The sequence below is a fragment of the Lepidochelys kempii genome, chromosome 11, assembly GCF_965140265.1.
Source record: "Lepidochelys kempii isolate rLepKem1 chromosome 11, rLepKem1.hap2, whole genome shotgun sequence".
Lineage (NCBI taxonomy): Eukaryota > Metazoa > Chordata > Testudines > Cheloniidae > Lepidochelys > Lepidochelys kempii.
Window position 1 is genome coordinate 58,787,099 of NC_133266.1, and position 22,703 is coordinate 58,809,801.

The 22,703-nt window shown below is 42.7% G+C and overlaps 1 protein-coding gene across 2 annotated transcripts in view; it reads left to right on the forward strand.

The window, feature by feature from the left end:
- The window catches only part of LOC140895790 (aldehyde oxidase 1-like), a 76,309-nt gene that overhangs the window by 33,243 nt on the left and 20,363 nt on the right, over positions 1-22,703 (forward strand). For both annotated transcript variants that reach the window (XM_073306342.1, XM_073306341.1), the window contains 10 exons: positions 1,117-1,243; positions 2,132-2,254; positions 3,444-3,540; positions 4,537-4,661; positions 6,170-6,303; positions 7,067-7,154; positions 15,408-15,494; positions 17,119-17,310; positions 17,839-18,066; positions 20,880-20,975. In XM_073306342.1, coding sequence (XP_073162443.1) covers positions 1,117-1,243; positions 2,132-2,254; positions 3,444-3,540; positions 4,537-4,661; positions 6,170-6,303; positions 7,067-7,154; positions 15,408-15,494; positions 17,119-17,310; positions 17,839-18,066; positions 20,880-20,975 — 1,297 coding nt within the window. The remainder of the gene's footprint in view (positions 1-1,116; positions 1,244-2,131; positions 2,255-3,443; positions 3,541-4,536; positions 4,662-6,169; positions 6,304-7,066; positions 7,155-15,407; positions 15,495-17,118; positions 17,311-17,838; positions 18,067-20,879; positions 20,976-22,703) is intronic.

A 22,703-nucleotide genomic window follows, 5' to 3' on the forward strand; every position in this document is an offset into this window, starting at 1 on the left:
ATACTAATCTGAATACCAGCTCAGCATTTTTGTAAGGTTTGAGCTGCTCACAAAAGATGCACTCGTATAACTAAGATTGCCCTGAGTTAGTTAAACCAATGCAGTTTGGACACTCATGTCAGTTTAAACCTGGTTTACAGCAGTTTAGCTTGTGTGTTAACAGGTGCAAGCTAAATTGTTGTAAAACATGTTTAAAACTAATACAGAGTTTAACCAAAATCACCCCATTAATTAAACTAATCTACTAAATATTTGTACTTGTCAGCAAGTAACCTGGTTGCATTATTGATTCTACCACTCTGTGCCACAGATCTCTTCTTCATCTAATGCAGAAGAGATTGACACATCCAACCTTCTTTTGTGTTTCAGAACTACACCAATAAATCTCTGACCTAACACTATTTTACTAATTTATAATTTCATCAGAGCACTGTGTGCTAATTATCTCTTTAGCATTGGCATTAGACAGGAGATGGTACCTAAATTTGCAGGGTTAACAAAACTTTTGGTATTTAGGTAATACCAATACAAATCTTGGCCTGAAATCCCTTGGTTTGATTTGTATTTTATACTATCCAGGCAGAATACATATGTAGAGTCAAACAAGTGAGAGAGCGTCTGAGCTCTTCTCACAGACTACAACACACGTATTTGTTTTTAACGTTCAGTCGTTATAATACAAGATTCTCTCTTGCTTTGGAACAAAGGTGTACCTTGTAGAGGATGGGACCAAATAGAGTTCTTTCGGTCTCTACCAAAAGAGCTGGAGTGCACAGCAAGGGGCTGGGTGTTTCATAGGTGATATTTCTCTATGGAGCAAATGAGCCACTGCCATCATCTCCACCACAATTCCGCTGTCTCTAATGTGGGAAAGGAACAGTGACTTTCTTATTACAAAGCAAGCCTTTTCTGGAAGGGAAACAGCTCACCTACAGCCTTCCCTTCCTCTCTACCCGATCTTGTTATCTCTAAGGAGGATAAAGACAGTGACCAGCAGCTTCCACAAAGAGCTGTGTGAGAGCAGTCTTGTGGCACAGGCTGCCTATGTATGTATTGTATCATCTTACTTCACATGCAACACTGTGTGGAGCTAACTACTTTATACTTTCCCCCTAGATTTATTGATACATCAGAGGCCCTCAAAGCACCAGGAGTGTTTGATATTATAACAGCTCAGGATGTCCCAGCCACAAACGAGTTCTACTATTACAGTGATCCAGAGGTTATATTCGCAAAAGATAAGGTATAAAGTGTCAGTAGCTATGATTTTTCTTTGGTGATGTCTCTTTGATCCTTGATTTATAATTAAAATAAACAGGAACAATATTGACTCTTGAATTTTTGTATCTTGTGTATGTTGGGAATTATTTTGGCTGCTCTATGAGTCAACTTCTTAGTTCTTTTTCCATTTCCTTTCTAAGTATCAAAATAACCAAACTCTGTGACATACCTCTTTAAACCAGATGAATCAGACTAGTCAGGATATAGGGTAATCTTTTCTAAAGAACCTGACGGTATGTCTACATAGCAGTTTGGGAGTGAGGGGCTGAGTGCAGCACATGTAGACATGCCCAAGCTAGCTGTAATCTAACTAGTGTGAGCACCAGTATCAGTGCAGCCGTGGCAGCATGGGCTTCAGCGTGGGCTGGGCGGCAGAAGCCCACACTGGGTATTTACTTGGGCAGCCCAGCCCACACTTAAGTCTGTGCTACTGTGGCTTCACTGCTATTGGCGCGTGAGCTAGGTAGGTTGAAGTCAGTTCAGATATGTCTACACATGCTACACTCACACCTCCAATCACAGTGTAGATATCTTCTCAGTCACGTAAGCTCCCAAGTCTCGTTTTTAGAAGTGACTCAGGCACTTGGGAGCCTATGTTTCATGGGAAGTCCATAGGACTTAGGAACCAAGTCATTTAGAGACTTTTGAAAATGCTGTGCTTGATTCCAAATAACATTGATACTTTTACTAGTGTATTGGTTTAGGGGAAGGTTTATAGCAAATAAAAAAGGTTAAACCAAAACAAAAATTAGAAAGGGAAATGTGAACACTATTCATTTGAGTCCAGGATTTCAGTAACCACATGTGGGGATCATCTGAATACTGGAAGTATTTCCATGGTACTTTGCAGGTAATTTGCGTGGGTCAGATTGTCTGTGGTGTGGTTGCGGATTCAGATGTTCATGCCAAACAAGCAGCTGCAAAAGTGAAGATAGAGTATGAAGATCTGGAGCCGGTGATCCTGACTGTTGAGGTAATAATTAGCCTCATCCTTCTTGCTTTTTCACTAACTTATCTTGGGCAGGGAAAGCAGCTGTTTACTCTTCACTTGCTATTTACTTTTTTTTCATAACAAGTGAAGTGTGACTAACTGGATTATCTTTTTAAGGATTAAGGGCAAAATTTTTGCTGTCACTTATACTAGTACATACCCAATGATGTCAATGTAAAAAGAGCAGAATTTCGCCAATTTTCCACTTGCACTTGGTTGGTTAGTTAGTTCTTAAGGAAGATCTTCACTTCCTCATATAGTAACAAATAGGGATCTTTCACATCTAAGTATTCCCCTGCCTGTTCCTTTCTGGGATTATGATGTGTTCTTGCTCTCTCTTCAGACAGTACCAACTGCTCCAGGAAAGCGGTTCTTGGAATTACCCAGTGAATGACAACAATTCAGAATTCCTGATCTGGGAACTCTGCCTATAAATAGGAGCAAGTTAAAATTAAATGGGGCCTGTTCTGCCCCATTTCTCTGCTTAAATAAATAAAATATTAGCAACCTCTCACAGATCTCAGTGGGTTGAAGTACAGGGCGGATTTTGACTTATACTTTAGAGCCTCGTTCAGACCAGCAACTTGTGTATTAGAGACTTGCTTTGTTATGTGGCAGTTGAGAACTTGTCTTTGTTTAGAGTAGCCATTACTGTTGGGGAGTTTGACTGAAGTGTATGCTCCTCTGATGTGATAGAGACTGGCTTGCATATCAGGAGAAGAAAAGCATTGTGAAGCAAAACCCATACTGACTATTCCTATCTTAACCATATAGTCCAGTCTCTTTCTGTTCCATCTTGGTCACTTACAAGATGTTCTGTTCCTCACCACAAACCAGACTTCCCTTTTTGTCCTAGGGAGAGTCCTACTGGACAGCTGTCAAACAGCCTTTGGGGAAATAGTATAATTAATAAAATACCTCTGCACTAGCATTCTGTGGGAAAGCAGAGGTTATCGGTAATGCAAGATTGAGTCACAGCAACATTTTCTTGTCCAATGTATAAAATCCTAAACTTCTGTGATGGAATTTGGTAGTCTGATAACTCTCTGTACCCAGTTCCCCATATCTTTGTGTAAGGTGCATGGCAATCATATTGGTAATAAAATGCTGTGGGAAAGAAAGAGAATATTTAAAATTCTCAAACGTGTGTGTGTTTTCTCCACCACTGCAGGAGGCTATAAAGCACAATTCATTCTTTGAGCCACAAAGAAGACTAGAACAAGGAAATGTTGATGAAGCATTTGAAACGGTTGATCAAATTCTTGAAGGTAAAGTGCAGAATGTGTTGGGTGGATGGCGGGAGGTTTATGAGAGCTTCTGCCAGTTTGAAGTCTGATAGCCAAATGGATCTGGGCAAAATGGAAATTGTCAAATCTTCATCAAAATTTATAGGGACAGACTTTCAAAGAGTGGCACTTAAATTGCTCCTTCCCATGTCCCTTTTAAGTGCAACTGATGTACTGTGCCTATTAGGCAACACCAGTACAGCACTACTATCTGATTAATTTATGAGAAAAAATATAATCCTACCATTATTTATCATGGACTTTCCTGTCTCTGTTTTACTGTGATACAAAAGTGACAATCTACAATATGGAAATGTTGATCCAGAATACATGGTGGGGCTTTGGAGTTGCAGGGCGCAGATCCTCAGCTGGTGTAAACTGTCATAGCTCAATTGAAACCAATCAGGTGACTAACAACAGCTGACATATGCCCTGCAGAATTTGGATTTTACCCTCCAGTTAGTCTGTTCCCTTTCAACCACCAATTCCTCCCTTTCTTCCCCAGCATCAGACATGGCCTGTTTGGTGCTGATCCTGAACAACCACGAATAGCACTTCCCTTCCGCAAAAAATTCCTGTATTCCATGCCTGATCTGATTAACACAAGCTGGTTCGAGATCCTGTCAACACTCTCAAGCCTTCCACATTCCAGACTCGAGACGCTTAGCTTGATATTGACAATATGTGGCAGATTACCTGGTAGTGTAAATTGGCACAGTTCTGTTGATATCAATGGAGCAGGGCCAGTTTACACCAGCAGAGAGTTTGGCTCATATTTTTATGCTAGATGTTGCACCTGCTGCAGCTGGTTTCTCTTGTCTGGTTGCACCTTAACAACAGTAGCACCAGCAGCTGTCTTGGTCAAGTATGTTGAATGTTATGGTTTGTGTAAGGTGCATACTCAGCCTAGCCTCCTCATTCCTCCCCCTTTTACCACCCAGCCCATCAGCAACACTTGAGTCTTTATCTTTGGAACAGGGGAGATCCATATCGGGGGACAGGAACATTTTTACATGGAGACTCAGTGTGCACTTGTTGTACCAAAAGGAGAGGATAAAGAAATGGACGTGTATGTGTCAACCCAGCATCCAGCACTTACCCAGGTAATGGAGAGCCTTTTTAGGCAATTCTTTAAAGACTCTTTGTGTGTGGTTTGAAAATCCATCTTCAACAGTTTATGATGCAGTAGGAACATGTGAATTACACAGTTGGGTTATCCAATGTCCATTGCCCTCCAGTACACCAGTAGCATGCCAGCTCAGCACCGCTGACCCATCAGCTGTGCACTGATCTCTCTGGCACCAAGGTGAGGAGTGGGTAAAAGCCCTTCAGTTGCCTCTGAAAGTAGTCTGTGCTCCAGGGCACGATCCTTTAAGGTACTGAGTTCTCCCTATGAAGTGCTAAGCATGCTCCACTCCCATCTTCTTAGGTGCTTTGTACATGCATTAGTTGGGGTGGTGACAACAGCCTCCTGCCAGAAATATAAAGGGGAAACTCACAAAACCTAACATGAGAGAGGTAAGGTTGGTGAGGTGATATCTTTTGTTGAACTAACTTCTGCTGGTGAAAGAGACAAGCTTTCAAGCTCCACAGAGTTCTTCTTCACATAGGTGCTGACTCCGTGGGTGCTCCAGGGCTGGAGCACCCACTGGGAAAAATGTAGTGGGTGCTCTGCACTCACTAGCAGCCAAGCTCCTCCCTCCTCCTCCTCCCCTCCCCCCCCCAGCACTCTGCGTACCTGCTCCTCCCCCTCCCTCCCAGCGCTTCCTGCCCCCAACTGCCTAACAGCTGTTTGGCGTGCTAAGGACTTTCCAGGAGGGAGGGGGAGCAGCAGGGACATGGCATGCTCAGGGGAGGAGGCAGAGTATAGTTAGGGCAGGGGCGGGGACTTGGGGGAAGGGGTGGAACGGGGGTGGGGCAAGGGCATGCAGGGGTGGGAAGAGGTGGGATAGGGGCGGCGCCAAGTGGGGAGGGTCGAGCACCCACTGGGCAGAGGGGAAATCGGTGCCTATGCTTCTTCAGGTCTGGGCTAAAACCTAGTATTGCAGAATTATCTTGTCTTAGCTACACAGATGGCTAGTAAAGCAGAATGCATTTTGAACAAAATGCTGAGATTTTGTATTAGGTATATTTTGCCCATTATTCAGCTCGTATTTTCTGTGTGTGTTACTTTTATATCATTGATAACAAAAATCTGCATTCTTTCTTGGCTGTGTTTCATAAATGTCAATCAGCCCTATATTGGAAACAAACACATTTCTTCATCTGTGACTAATAAGGCCTTAGATTATTAAAACCAAACATTCAAAAAATTTAATGTTCTTATTATGAATTTTGCTTACTTCCTGAATTTCTCTCAGCTTGGACAATTGTCTATAGCCAGTTTCACTTTCAGGTTCTCCCTGTTGCAGTATTTGGGTGCACATGTTGTTTGGGGGTATTTATTTGTTGAAAAATAGATGTTTCATTGGGAATTAGAAAGAAAATCCTGGAGACATAACTTGGTCTTTTCTATAAACTTTTTTTGCAAAACTTAAATTTGGGCCAGATTGAGCTGACAGGGTCCCTTTAAAATTGCAATGGTATAAAAAAAGGGATATTGACTTTACAGGAAATGGTGGCCTCATGTTTAGGGATTCCAGCCAATAGGATCATGTGCCATGTAAAAAGAATCGGTGGAGCTTTCGGTGGGAAAGTAGGGAAAGCTGGTCTGTTGGCATCTGTTGCTGCAGTGGCAGCAAACAAGTAAGTGTGGCTCCCTGTTGTAAGAGGGAAAAGGGGAGGAATAAATATTACCCACCAGGTCCCTTCCCTTCCCAGAGATGCTCCCTCTATACTACAAGCCACAAAAACCTGTCAGAGTTATATTCAACTCTACTCTTCAAGGGTTATAATCTGGGCTGAGGTGATGCGATCTAAACAGAGCTGAGACTGGTGTCAGCCAGAAATGCTCTCAAAACTCTTGACAAGCTTATGGGGCCCTACTAACCTGTCAAAGTGGGACCTTGTCCACACATGGGGGTTGTACTGACCTTGCCACATCAGTTTCAAATTTGATTTAGTTAACTCAGTGCAACTTTCTGGTGCAGACACACTCATTTTGGTTTTAAGAGTGTTATATTGATTTAGCCTAGGTTGATTCCTTACTGACTCAAGCTAAATTGATATAAGGCATTCTTAAAACCAAAATAAGTGTCTACACAAGAAAGTTACACTTAGTTAACTCACTGTTTTTCAAAAAGGGAAAAGAAGATTCTCTGTCATGGGTCTGGACCCAGCAAAGCACATAAGTAGCGCATACTTTGTGCGCAAGTAATCCCATTAAAATTAAGCACGTGCTTCAGGCCATCCCTGTTCACCAAAGCACTTAAGTCAATGCTTAAATTTAAACACATCCTTTGTACTCTGCTAGATTTGGGCCCCTTGGAAATAGCCATCCTTTTAGTAGCGTCCATAACTTTGTCTGAAGCGTAACCCTCCTTCCCTTTTTTTTCCATTTTTAATTTAGAACTGGTCATGCAGTTCGTTTTATCCTGGACCGGGGGGATGATATGTTAGTCACAGGGGGCCGACACCCTCTCGTTGGAAAATATAAAGTAAGTGGAAGAAAAATGCTGTGCCCAACCCATCAGTCCACTTTATGTGAATGGGATTTTGCCAGTACCACCAGTTAAGATTAAGATTTCGTCCTGGTTATTTTTAATAAAAGTCACGGACAGGTCACGAGCAATAAACAAAAATTCACAAAAGCCTCAGCAGCTCGGAGCTCCAGGGTCCCCACCACCTGTAGTGGCTCAGAGCTCAAGAGCCCTCATCACCCACAGCAGCTCACAGCTCCAGGGCCTCTGCTGGCTGACAGCTCTAGCCATCCCACTTCAGGGAACAGGGCTGAAGCTGAAAATATCACAGAGGTTTCTGAAAGTAACGGAATCTGTGATCTCTGTGACAAAATCTTATCCTTACTACTAGTTAATGTTGTTTTTAACTAGTTGGTCTATTAATGCAAACAGCTCTTTTAATTCAGCCTTAATGTGAGACTCTTAGTCAGGAAATTCAGAGGTAAGGTCTGCTAACCAACTTTAACTCTGCCTCCTCATTCATGCCTACATCTCTGATTTCGTTTCTTTCTACTCTTTGCATGTCTTCTTCCTCCCATAATTTCTCCCTTTATTTCTTTCTCTCCGGAAACTGGAAGGCATAAAGAGTCTTTGGCCCAACAAAGTTTCTCTGCACAGGTTTACACTTGAGGTCTTGCTGTGCACAGGTTCAAACAGAAGAACCACTAGGTTTTTATATAAACACAGAATCAGTAAGGAAAAACAGCACCTCTGGTTACAGCCCAGCCCTCCAGCTACTGAAGACAACATCTACTTCGCCCAAGGCCTCTTTCTGACCTGATTATTAGTAAAAACTTTTATAGAAAGTCCTGGCTTCTTGTCAGCAGCGATGGACAAGGTAGCCTGGTCAGTTCTTAACCTGGGCAACACTGACTTAAATCAAATCAATAAAAAAAGGCAGAGTCTATAAACATAAGAGTTAGAAAACCTTTGGCTGTCAAGGCTTTCATCTCTGTCTCCCTCCCTTGTACTTCCAGAGGGTTATAAGTGTCTCAGAGGCAGCCTGGTGTGAGTGCCTCTGGTAGAGAATTGTTATCCTCTTCAAGTCCCAAGCTCATCTGTTACTTCTCATCCTGTTCCTCCCTCTTTATACGTGAGCTTCCCCTCATTAGCTACAGCAGCTGTGGTCTTGTCTCTTCATAATTGACATTTCCCACAGCTGAGCCAGCATGGGGTAGTTTTTGCTGACTGCAGGTAGGGAGGATTCTTAACCCCTTCCTGCCTGTGTTTTATGTGGGGTTTGTAGACTGCATAACACCTCCACTAGTCCTCCCAGGATCGCAAGGTTGGTGTGCTGCTCTTGATTTGCTAGATGCCTATTTCCAAGTGGCTATCCCCACCAGAGCCACAAAAGATTCCTCAGGTTTGTGATGGCAGACCTTTTAGTACCAGTTTACAGTCCTTCCTTTTAGCCTATCATCAGCTCCCAGAGTATTTATAAAATGCATGACCAAGGTAGTAGCTCACCTCAGGAAGACTGGCATTAAGGTATTCATGTATCTGGATGACTGGTTATTTTGAGGTTGTTCCAGGAACAGGTGGAGGGTAGTCTTATTGGGATCCAGTCTCTGTTCAGCTAGCTGGGCCTGACTATAAACAAGGACAAATCAACTCTTTACCCAGAATCAAATTAATTAGGGCAGTACTCAGTTCAGCGGTGGAAATGGCTTCTTTTCCACAGGCCAGGTTTCAGGTTATTCTAGATCTTTGCAACTCCCTCCAATCCCACCCTCAGACTATTTTAAGAACTTGTCTGAGGCTTTTGGGGCATATGGCCTTTGAATGTACGTAACTCAACATGCCAGACTTTGCCAGAGGTGCTTGCAGGGATGGTTGAAGTCTGTCTATTGTCAATCAAGATACCTACTGGACATGCTGATTCACATGTCAGGGTTCTGTCCTTATTGGACTGGTGGAGAAACCATTCTAATATCTACCAGAGTATCTTTCTCACCTCCCCTTCCCACCATGCTCTTGTCACAGACTCATAGACTTTAAGGTCAAAAGAGACAATCGTCCTCATCTAATCTGACATCCTGCAGGCCACAGAACCAATGAAGTTTTTTGTTCCCAGTGCTTTTCTGGGAGGGCTGTTCCGGAACTTCACTCCACTGGTGGTTAAGAACCTTCATCTAATTGCAAACCTAAACTTGTTGATGGCCAGTTTGTACCCATTTGTTCTTGTGACCACATTGGCGGGTAACTTAAATAACTCCTCTCCCTCTCTGGTACTTATCCCTCTGATATATTTGCATAAGAATATAAGAATGGCCATACTGGGTCAGATCAATGGTCCATCTAGCCTAGTATCCTGTCTTCTGACAGTGGCCAATGCCAGGTGCTTTAGAGGGAATGAACAGAACAGGTAATTATCAAGTGATCCATCTCCGGTTGCCCATTCCCAGCTTCTGGCAAAGAGAGGCTACAGACACCATCCCTTCCTATCCTTGCTAACAGCCATTGATGGATCTGTCCTCCATGAATTTATCTAGTTTTTTTTTTAACCCTGTTATAGGCTTGGCCTTCACAACATCCTCTGGCAAAGTTCCACAGTTTGACTGTGCGTTGTGTGAAGAAATACTTCCTTTTGTTTGTTTTAAACATGTGCCTATTAATTTCACCCCTAGTTCTTGTGTTATGAGGAGTAAATAACACTTCCTTATTTACTTTCTCCGCACCAGTCATGATTTTATAGACCTCTATCATATCTCCCCTTAGTTGTCTCTTTTCCAAGCTGAAAAGTCCCAGTCTTATTAATCTCTCCTCATATAGAAGCTGTTTCATCCCCCTGATCATTTTTGTTGCCCTTTTCTGAACCTTTTCCAATTCCAATTTTTTTTTTTTTTTTAGACAGGGCAACCACATCTGCATGCATTATTCAAGATGTGGGTGTACCATGGATTTATATAGAGGCAATATGATATTTCTGTCTTATTTTCTATTCCTTTCCTAATGATTCCCAACATTTTTAGGTTTTTTTGACTGCCGCTGCACATTGAGTAGATGTTTTCAGAGGACTATCCACAATGACTCCAAGATCTCTTTCTTGAGTGGTAAAGCTAATTTAGACCCCATCATTTTATATGTATAAATTGGGATTATGTTTTTGCTATAAATTGGGGACTTACTTTGCATTACTTTGCCATTATCAACATTGAATTTCATCTGCCATTTTGTTGCCCAGTCACCCAATTTTGTCACTTTGTAACTCTTTGCAATCTATCTTAACTATCTTGAGTTGTTTTGCATCATCTGCAAATTTTGCCACCTATTTACCCCTTTTCCAGGTCATTTATGAATATGTTGTACAGTACTGGTCCCAGTACAAACCACTGTGGGACACTACTATTTACCTCTCTCCATTCTGAAAACTGACCATTTATTCCTATCTTTTGTTTCCTATCTTTTAACCAGTTACTGATCCATGAGAGGGCCTTCCCTCTTAGCCCATGGCACCTTATAGAGAGCAATCATCTTCCCTCAGTCTTCTTTTGGTTATGCTAAACAAGCCAAGCTTTTTGAGTCTCCTCTCGTAAAGTAGGTTTTCTATACCTCGGATCATCCTTGTAGCCCTTCTCTGCACCTGTTCCAGTTTGAATTCATCTTTCTTAAACATTGGAGACCAGAATTGCATACAGTATTCCAGACAAGGTCTCATCAGTGCTTTGTATAATGGTACTAACACCTCCTTGTCTCTGCTGGAAATACCTCAACTGAGGCATCCTAGGACTGCATTATCCTTTTTTATGGCCACATCACACTGGCAGCTCATAGTCATCCTGTGATCAACCTATACACCCAGAAAGAAAAGGAGTAATAGTGGCACCTTAGAGACTAGTACTCCTTTTCTTTTTGCGAATACAGACTAACACGGCTGCTACTCTGAAACCTATACACCCAGGTCTTTCTCCTCTTCTGTCACTTCCAACTGATATGTCCCCAGCTTATAGCAAAAATTCTTGTTGTTAGTCCCTAAATGCATAACCTTGCACTTTGCACTATTAAATTTCATCCTATTTCTATTACTCCAGTTTACGTGGTTGTCCAGATCATGTTGTATGATATTCCAGTCCTCCTCCGTATTGGCAATACCTCCCAACTTTGTGTCACCCACAAATTTTATTAGCACATTCCCACTCTTTGTGCCAAGGTCAGTAATAAAAATGTTAAATAAGATTGGTCCCAAGACCAGTCCCTGAGGAACTCCACTAGTAACATCCCTCAGCCTGACAGTTCTCCTTTCAGTGTGACCCCTTGTAGTCTCCCCTTTAGCCAGTTCCTTCTCCACCTTTCAGTTCTCATATTAACCCCCTTCATCTCCAATTTAACTAATAATTTCCCATGTGGAACTATATAAAATGCCTTACTGAAATCCAGGTAGATTAGATCTACTGCATTTCCTTTGTCTGAAAAATCAGTTATCTTCTCCAAGAAGGAGATCACGTTGGTCTGGCACAATCTACCTTTTATAAAACTATATCGTATTTTATCCCAATTACTGTTAACTGCTAAGTCCTTAACTACTTTCTCTTTCAAAATTTGTTCCAAGTTGCATACATATGTGTCTTCCTTAGATCAGAGTGCACATCTGGGGGCTCTCCGGGCTTAAGGCCTGTAGACAGATGAAGAGTTATCTTTACACATAAATGTGCTGGAACTGAGAGCAATTCTCTAAGCATGTCAAGACTCTTTACATCAAATCAGGGGCAAGGGTGTGCACATCGTAACAGACAATTCTACAGCAATGTTCTACCTGAACAGACAGGGATTTGATCAGCTTTGCCAACAGGCTGTCAGGCAGTGGAATTTCTGCATTCTGAACAAGAGAATACTCAGTGTCTCATCTGCCAGGTCTTCAGAATTGCATGGCTCACCACCTCAGCAGGCGGTTCAGCAGGCCATTATTGGTTTCTGAGAACCAATGTAGTAAAAGCTGTCTTCCAGGCCTGGGGGAAACCCACCATAGATTTATTCACCATGAAGCAGAACAGAAAGTGCCATCAGTTCCTCTCCAGGGTGGGTCACAGCCTAGGGTCACTCACGTACGCCTTCTTGCTCCAATGGATGTCATGTTTGTTGTATGTTTTCCCTCTTGTTCCTTTGATTCCCACGGTAATCTTCACATTGAAACAGAACCATGCCACAATGATCTTATGTCACGGAGTCCCTGGGCGATGCTCCGGAACTACCCCATACGAAGCCAGTCTGGACTCTGGGGGAGCCTCCTCTCTGTGAGCAGACTGTCTCCAGGGCAAGAAGCTTACACAGCTTCGACCTTCCTGGGCCTGACCTCGGAGCATTCAGCATCCCCTTTTCACACCGTGTGCTTCCCACAGCGAGTCCGCACAGGTGGGGCTCCTGGGGAAGCCAGAGGGCCCTGCACCCTAACTCCACAGTCAGGTGTGACTCTCAGCCAGCCGGTAAAAGAGAAGGTTTATTAGACAACAGGAACACTGTCTAAATCAGAGCTTGTAGGTACAGAGAACAGGACCCCTCAGTCAGGTCCATCATGGGGGAATTAGGGAGCCCAGAACCCAGTTCTGGGCCTCCCTCCATTTCCCCAGCCAGCTCTAAACTGAAGCCCCCCCTTGGCCTTTGTCTCTTTCCCGGGCCAGGAGGCCACCTGATCTCTTTGTTCTCCAACACCTTCAGTTGGCACCTTTGCAAGGGAGGGATCCAGGCCATTAGTTGCCAGGAGACAGAGTGTTGGCTGTTCTCTGTGCAGATAGCATCACACTCACCCTCTAGGGCTCTGGAACAATCACACACCCCTATCCCACTACCTAGATACTTAAGAAAGGCATAGGGGAAACTGAGGCACCCACACAGTATTTGAAGAAAACATTAAGAACATTCCCACTTCATCACATCTTAATAGCACCCGCGTGGCCAACGCAGCAGTGGTTTTCAGATCTCTAGAGGTCATCAGTTCAGCTGTTTCTGGTTCTACCTCAGAACAAGGACATTGTATTCTAGAGTCACTGCCACCTTTTACATCCCAACCCTCATGACATGGCTGCTGACTGGCTAGACTCTGAGGAAAAGGTTTGTTCACTGGCAGTCCAGAACATCTTACTGAACAGCAGGAAACAGTCCACCAGGATCCTTTACCTGCACAAATGGAAATGGTTCTTGCTCTGCACAAGCCACAGAATATACCCTCTTCAGAGACCGAGGCTCAAGATGTTCTAGAGTATTTGCTTCATCTGAAAGAGACAGGCCTGTCAGTCAGTTTTCTGAAAATGCACCTGCCAGTACTGTCAGTCTTTCACCCTCCAGTCCAAGGTCGGTCTGTATTTTCTAACCCTGTGACAATCTGATTTTTAAAAGGAATAAGCAGGCTTCATGCACCACTGAAAGATTCATCTTCTCCCTGGAATTTGAACTTTGGAGTCATCAGCGCTAATGGGTCAACCCTTTTAACCTTTAGTTTGATGAGCCCTTTCATACTTATCAGCTAAGGTAGCTTTTCTAGTGGACTTCACATGTGCTAGGAGAGCTGGAAAATTTCAGGCACTTATACAATTTTTTATAAAGAGAAGGTTTCTCTGAGACCTCACCCCACATTCCTGACAAAGATAGTCTCAGATTCCCATCTCAACCAGACCAATCACTTACCTACTTTCTTTCCCAAGCCACACATGGACAAGGATGAGGAAAGAGTTCATAAACTGGAAGTTCACTGGACCCTTACCTTTTATTTGAACAGGACTAAGCCCTTCCACTCCTCATCTTGTTTGGTTGTTTCTTATGCGGAAAGGATGAGAGGACTAGCGGTTCCAGCACAGAGGATTTTCAGTTGGATTACCTCTTGCATATCTTTGTGTTATGACATTGTCAAATCTGTGCTACCTTTGAAACTGTCAGAATATTCTACAAGCCACAGTAGCTTTTCCTAAACAATGTTCCAGCTGCTGCTATCAGCAAAGCCATGACTTGGTCTTCAGGACACACATTTGCCAGGCATTATGCCATAGCATCAGCCTCCAGAGATGATTTAGGCTTTGGAAAGGCTGTTCTGCAGTTGCTGTTTCAGTAACCTCTGAGCTCATCCTCTGTGCAGTACTGCTTGAGAGTCATCTCATGTGGAGTAGACACTCCAGTCACTCGAAGAAAAAAGTGACTTACCTGTATGTAACTGTTGTTCTTTGAGATGTGTTGCACATGTCTATTCCACAGCATTCCCTCCTTCCCCTCTACTTTGGAGTCAATGATCATTATGAATCCAGTGCGAAGGCACTGGAGTGGGTTGGGGAAGCTCTTCCCTTTGTGCCCCTGACTGAATATATGAGGATGCACGGGGCATGTACACTGCAAATCTCCAGCTACAATGTACTGAGTGCCCACACCTAATGTGGAATAGACATGTGCAACGCAGCTTGAAGAACACCATTTACAGCTCAGGTGAGTTATGGGGTTTTTGGTCAGTGGGTTCAAAGGGTATAGTCTGCGGCCTGCCCAGGGCAAGAACCAAGCTGCAGATCTGCTGAATAAGAAGGTGCCATTTTTTTACAATCACTTCTCAGAATAGAACTTCACTTTAAACATTAGCATTTACTGATTGTGGCACAGCACACTAATCAGCCATCTCCAGGGGAAGGCTCAGGAAGACATTAGACTTTCCAGCAACATCCCATTCCACTGAGGTGCACATTGCTAGACAAAAGAAACTTGTGGTATGTGCTGGACTGATACAGGTCACAACTGGGAGTTTGGAAAGTCTGTTGCTTAACAACCCATTTCCCCATGGGTTCAACAGCGTTTTGCTTAAAAATTAGTGGCACAATATAGCCTTAATTGTGTAACTGACATTTAGTTGCAAAATGTATAACCTGTTTGTACTTGAGGGTTGCATACAGTGAGTAGATTCCTGCTAGCAGATTCTGCTGGCAAGTGAAACATTGACAGGGCCAACTCCGTGGTGGGAGCAGCAACCTGACCAGGCCACAAACCCAATGTCTCTCTCCAACTTTCTCATGGTACAACCCAGGTACTCTCAGTGAGTAGTGAACAGAAAGGGGCTGCCTAGACTTGAGGTTGCTGGCCGTATATGTACTTTCTTAAACCAAAAAACTGACAAAATGAGTAAGATCAGCCCTGCTCAACCTTGGTGTTGGAAAAAAGAGATGATGGTAATGTTTGTATTTATACTTTCTGTACTGTGTGGTGGGACAAGTAAAGAGTAGTTCAAGGACTGAACAAGTCTAAGACATCTGTATTAATCCATTTTAGGTTGGCTTCATGAATGATGGTAGGATCATGGCTGCAGATGCCAAATACTATATTAATGGAGGATGCACGCCTGATGACTCTATTCTGGTAAGGGTTTTATAAAGGGGCAGATTTTCTAGTCATAACATGGGAGGAATTGTTTGCTGGAAACATTGTGGAAGGTCAGGTTCCTTGGCTCACTTCTTGTAGGATTGTCCTTCTAGCCTGTGTTGTGGGGATTCTGAGTGTGTGTCGGAAAAGGCCCCCATAAGAGAAACTACCTCTCCTGACCTAGCTCAGTGTTCCCTTTTGGCATTTCCTCACACATTCTCTTAATGGAATATTACTCAGAGTTATGTTCAAGTTATGGTGGTAGCTAATAGTCTATTCCCCACAAATGTCCTATGCCCCACAGTCTGCACAATCATTTTATGGCCACAGGGAATCTGGAAGGTTCTGACAATGGGAAAATCTCCATAGTGCTTAGAATATTAAAAACTACCTGAGATTGCCAGCAGTCTTTCACTCACACTCAGCAGGATAATTCAGTCTTCACACAGATACTACTTAGCCCTCCCTCCTTTCCCCATTGTCCCCCAATTGTACATTTGAATTCATATACCTGTTACCGCTGACTATATAGATAGATAGACACCACACCCAGTAGCAATTCGATTCTTAAAGACCAGTTGTCCCATTGGATATATATGCGCCATTTCTGCTGACATCAATAGGAGTTATTTGCACATTCAAAGCCAAAATTTGCCCATGGGGCATTAGGGTTACCTATATTCTGTGAATAATGTTTTAATTTATCATCATATTGAAAGTTTCGTTATAGCAAAGTTAAGATTGCAGGCTCTTCTCTGTGATGGGAGTGCAGTAATATCTTTCAAGAATATTAGTATTAAAAACAAACCCTTATGCTTTAGAAACCCAGGAAATGCAGAACTATGGTTACACTTCTCTACACTTCATGTGGGGGAACCAACAGTTCCTGGTTATGCATTAAACTAAAACAGTTTATCATTTTTTTAAAGGTAGAGTTTAATCAACTACGTTTTGGTGCTGAGTATTAGAACCCAGCCTGGACAGTCCAGTAAACAAAGTTTTCTCTCTTGTGGGGTTTGGGTGTTTTTTTTTTCAGGTTTGTAGAAAAATAAACAAATATGAAAACAAAAACCAAAGTTAAAAGACTTTTGTAGTGGTGGCTTCTTTGAGAAATGAACTTTAACTCTGCACATCCTTAGATCCCTTTGTCCAGTTCATTTCAAATTATGTGGAAAATTTTTGCTTCAGGCCCAGATCTAAACTACAGTTTTTTAGATTTATATGAATTTTTGTAAATTTTTAGACTTAGGCCAAAATCAGGCTTATAATGGAATTTCATTTGCAGCCTTAACTATGGAGCGACTATTGTAGCTCACTAATTATATATCAACTGCTATTGTGTCTACTACGTTCCTTGCATATGCTAACAAAACTATTGAAATGTAAGATCATGCTATGTGGGAAATGTAGATGTAATGAGTGTAGAGTATTCTTGTTACATAGGATTTATAGAAACTTTAAAAATAAAAAAATAAAAGCTTAAAATATTCTTCTATTGTCCGAATTGTCTCAAGTCCAAGTCCTTTCTCTAAGAGGAGGAATGTTTATTAGTTTAAATGTGAATGTAATTTTAAGGGAAGAGCTGTTCTGATGTTTAGCTGTACCTGTTCCCATACTCAAGGTAGCAGAGGTAGTCTTACTAAAAATGGATAATGCTTACAAGATTCCCAACCTGCGGTGCTGCAGTCGCGCCTGCAAGACGAACTTGCCGTCAAACACAGCGTTCCGAGGTTTTGGTTTCCCACAGTCAGGACTGATTACAGAATCCTGGATAACAGCCATTGCAGCCAAAAGTGATTTATCACCAGAAAAGGTAAGGAAAAAGGATTATTAGCATTGAAATGAAACAGTTTATTTTTTTTTACTCTTTTGTACTGTGCAACCTGTGTTAAAGTGTGGCCCACACAATGAAATATTTGAGAACTCCTGGGTTGGCTGACTAGCTAGAACTAATCGTTTACAAGTCCCGAATTCACTACAAAGTGTTTGTTGCTACTAGTTACTCTTGATTTTGTGACTGGTCACCTGAGTCACATGGTATTTTGTCTGTTTCCAGATTGAATGACTAAAATATTTTAAAGATGAGAGTAACAAAACAAAACATTGTGGGTATGACTTTCTGGATGAAATTGTGCTAAAATTTTAAAATATTTCGCACTCAGAGTTTGACTGCTTTCAAAAATGAATAATATGGCCCCACTGTCATGCTTTACCCAGCTTGTCATGAGTAATCATGAAAATACTCAAGAATGCATTTTGCTTACTATTTGACCGCTAATCCCAAAAGTAGTAGTCTGCTTTTATGAAGATTGTATGATCTGGGTTAATTCTCCTGTTTCAGGTTAGAGAAATAAACATGTACAAAGAAACTGAACAATTATGCTACTTTCAAGAGCTTGATCCAGAGAACCTGGTAAGGTGTTGGAATGAATGTATGGAGAAGTCTGAATACTACAGCAGGAAAACAGCTGTGGAAGAATTTAACAAGCAAAATTACTGGAAGAAGAAGGGGATTGCCATTATTCCCATGAAGTTTCCATTTGGCTTGTTCACGCGTTTTCTAAGTCAGGTCAGTTGGCTTTAAAGCAGCTTTAAAAATGCTGACTAACACAATGGCCTAAGCCTTTCACCCTTGGAAGGCTAAATTTTACCTAGTTTAGATAACAAAAAATATACCGTAACTTTAATCCCAGATGAATACTTGTCCACATCCTAACACCTGTTATCCATAGGCTGCATCAGCTTCTGAGTCACTTCCAGGTGCAATCAAAGGTGTTAATTTTGATCTGTAAAGCCCATGTAGTTTGAGCCATGGCTAGCTTCCCTGTAACATACTACATAGGATAAGAACAGATGAAGGCCTCTTACTACCAGTGTCTAAGTTTAAGTTTTTGGGTACTGAAGGCAAGACATTGTCTTCAAAGTGTTCTCACCTCTAGAATTTTCTCCCCCCTGAACCCAAGCCTGTTGAACTTTGGGCACTAGGGAAAGCTGCTTTTTCATGCTTATCATTTGCAGGTCATGGGGGGTAAGCGTTAGGAAAAGAGAGTTGGAGGAGGAGATTTAATACATATTGATGACTTGTGTGGTATGTTTAATGTTGGGGATGTGTTCAGATCTTGTTCGATAAGCACCTTTTATACACTGAAAAATAAATCAATCCAGAAGGTGACAGAATGTCACACCCAATTTGCAGCCTCTCCTCAACATTTTATTCACAGGGTCTATTGCAGACTGTGATGCAGTTTATGGCTGAGTTGTGGGGGTTGGAAAGAAACCCCATTCAGGACTCAACTGGCTCTGACCAGTACTGTCAGTCTATCCAATTCATGGCTCCCCAAAAAGTCCAGAGGCTTGAAAACATTAACAAGAGAGAAAATAGAACTTGCAGCAATGTTTTTATATAAACATCTGTCACAGGGTGACAGTCAGTTGACACCCATTTAGGCTTCAGAGAGCACCTGAACCCTAGAGGGGAGAAGACCAGGTGAGTTGGAGATCTGGTGAGTCAGATCCAGAGAAATGCCTGAGAAAGCAGAGCAATAAAAGCAGCAGGTGGCAGCTGCCTGGGAGAGACAAGGACACTGCAGAGAACAGAAAGGTTTCCAGTCCCTGCCTGGGAATAGGGAGGAATTGGCTAGGAGACCAGCAGAGGGGCCAGTCCCAGGAGACTGAAGAGGGCTAAAAGCTAGGAGACTAGCAGAGGAGTTGGCCTGCTAATCTTCCTGAGCCATAGAGCCAGCGCTGGGAGGCTGAAAAGGGCTGAATCATTGGACTGTGTGTTGGGTAGAAGAATCATGAGACTGATCACACTCATGTGGATGGCTGGGAGTGTGGGGCTCTGGAACAAGGACAGAAAGGAACTGAGAGCCAAGTGCTGGTGGACTCACGTGTGGATGACCTGGAAGTGATGGTCCTGGAGAGAGGAATGGAAAATCACTGTACCTTGATATATTTTACTGTGGGAATTAAGAGAACAGTTTTACCATGAGGGGTCTTACATGTACATGAATAAATTATGCCCAGAGGTGAGACTTTGAATTTGACAGTAAGAGAGACTGTTCTTTTTATGGCTAGTCTAAGGGGAAACTGAGGAAGGCACACTTGATATGTGGCAACCTGCTACAGGAGAGCGTGTCAGATAGGGGGATGCCTTATTAAAGCATATAATTGCTATGCAAAAATGTGATGACTCTAGCCATTTTTAGAAATGACTAGACTATGTAGCTGGAAGGGGTTGCAAGTGTTTTGGAGAATAGGATTACAATTCAAAATGATCTGGACAAACTGGAGAAATGGTCTGAAGTAAATACGATGAAATTCAATAAGGACAAATGCAAAGTACTCCACTTGGGAAGGAACAATCAGTTGCACACATACAAAATGGGAAATGACTGCCTAGGAAGGAGTCCTGCGGAAAGGAATCTGGGGGTCATAGTGGGCCACAAGCTAAATATGAGTCAACAGTGTAACGCTGTTGCCAAAAAAGCGAACATCGTTCTGGGATGTATTAGCCGGAGTGTTGTAAGCAAGACATGAGAAGTAATTCTTCTGCTATACTCTGCACTGATTAGGCCTCAACTGGAGTATTGTGTCCAGTTCTGGGCACCACATTTCAGGAAGGACGTGGACAACTTGGAGAGAGTCCAGAGAAGAGCAACAAAAATAATTAAAGGTCTAAAAAACATGACCTCTGAGGGAAGATTGAAAAAATTAGGTTTGTTTGGTCTGGAAAAGAGAAGACTGAGAGGGGACATGATAACAGTTTTCAAGTACGTAAAAGGTTGTTACAAGGAGGAGGAAGAAAAATTGTTTTTCTTAACCTCTGAGGATAGGACAAGAAGCAATGGGCTTAAATTGCAGCAAGTGTGGTTTAGGTTGGACATTAGGAGAAACTTCCTAACTGTCAGGGTGGTTAAGCACTGGAATAAATTGCCTAGGGAGGTTGTGAAATCTCCATCATTGGAGATTTTTAAGAGCAGGTTGGACAAACTCCTGTCAGGGATGGTCTAGGTAATACTTAGTTCTGCCATGAGTGCAGGGGACTGGACTAGATGACCTCTCAAGGTCCCTTCCAGTTCTATGATTCCATGTAGTTCAGTTTCTTTCCTTGTGTTCCTAACATCATGAGAAACAAACCTCCATAAACTGATATCTCCTCACTTGAAGTTTAATGTAGAGACAGAGCTGATGCTGGAATTCCAAATGGCCTCTGATTCTGTCTCGGCAGATAAGGTTATAGCATCTAAAATCACAATGCACTTCAAGGCGCCATCCCTTCTGCTTTTGATGCATTGCCCCATGTTAAATGCAGATCCTTTTTCCGTTAAATCATAGGGTAGTAACAGCACTCAGTAGTCCATTTCTGCTCTCTCTCTTTAGGCTGCTGCTCTGGTTCATATCTATATGGATGGTTCTGTGCTTCTAACTCATGGTGGAATTGAAATGGGACAAGGCATTCACACCAAAATGATCCAGGTACCAAAATCAAATATTAGCCATGTGCTAAAGACGTACTATGGACAAACACTGCTAAACAGATGTTTAGTTATTGGAAAAGCTGTAGCAAGACTGTGAACACAGATAGTGAACACAGATAGAGACAAATTCTTCTCTGGCATAACTCTATTGACATCAACAGAGTTATGGCAGCAGAGAAAAGTCCCTTGTTCTGGCAGGCAAACAAGCCCTGTGTATGTGAGCTGCTCCCATAGCCAGCTTTGTTAAGGGCCACAGTGGGAGCAGGCAGAGAAGACGAATAGCTTACAGGAACCACCTTATTATTACTATTACTTATTTGTATTACAGTAGTGCCTGAAGGCTGTGGTCAGTGTTGGGCCCCTTTTTGTTTGGCACTGTACAAACCTGTTGTAAAATGCAGTCATTGCCACATGGAGCACGTCAACTATATAAACAAAAGAGACAAAAGGAATGCAGCAGAACTCGTATTTTATTAACCAATTGGGGATTGAGGAGTTCATAAGATCAAAAAAATAATACAATTGAACATCTCAAAATTACAGCAGGAACAGTGCATAAGTTAATAAATTAACTCTGTTGATAGTGTACATAACAAATGGTTATAAATTCATACAGCATGCTTTATTTTTTTTATTTTTTTTTTTGTGTGAGAGAATTGCACATCTTCTTTCTCACCAAATCTCTCAGTCTTTTCAACCCTGTGCTGCTGCTTGAATGTTGGCTGAAGGATTGAAGTCACATTGAGTAGCAGAAAGATGATTTTGGCAGCAGAAAAATGATTCATATAACCTGTTGGTCTTCGAGTATTGTCCCCATGGGTGCTCCACTCTAGGTGTGCATGAACCCCATGTTCCTCAGATCCGAGATTTTAGTTAGCAGTGTTCTTTCTGACCGTGCATGTGACCCATGCAGCCTTTTGCCCTGCACCGTAACCATATAGAGCTGCATAGGTGAACCACCCTCAGTTCTTCTTTGAGTAGTGTTCCTATAGGGGCTCCATTGTAGGTGTGTTTGTGTCCCTGCACTGCTGATCGGAGAACTTTGGTAGCAGTGTCCGTTAGGCCTGCACATGCACTGTCTCTCCTCGTGCTGCCCCACGAGGCTAGCCAGCGCGCGTGGCCTTAACCCCCTTCAGTTTCTTCTCAACCACGCTGGCTAAAGACAGAGCTATTTGCAGTCCACTAGGACTATTACTTTAATCTGCATTTCTGTAGTTAGTTAGCCTCCTAGTTTGTAGTGAGCCAGAAGAGGTAGTTTTGCAGTACTCCTCCCAAGCTCCATATGGTGCTCATTACCAACAGAGCCCAAGGATATAGTCACAGATGGCCCCACCTTGGTATGGCCACCCAGGGGTGCCATGACCACTCCAGTGGCCATATTGGGACCCTTGCGTGGCACAACACCAATAAGCCTCTCAAGCTTTGAGCCTCGCCCAGAAACCTTGGAGGCACACTCCCTTGGCTGCAGCATCCAAGGCTTCAGAACCATCTCAAGACATAGAGAAACAGGAAACCAGTACTGAGGAGGAAGTGACACCAAGGACCCTATACTCCTCTCCAGACGAAGCCATCATGCCTCCTCCACCATCTTTGGCAGACGACTTTCGTCTCTTCCAGGAGTTGGCGAAGAAGGTGGCAGAAACACTCCAGATACCATTGGAAAAAGTCAAGAACACCTACCATCAACTCCTTGACATCATCCACTCTTCATCCTCCTCAAAGATTG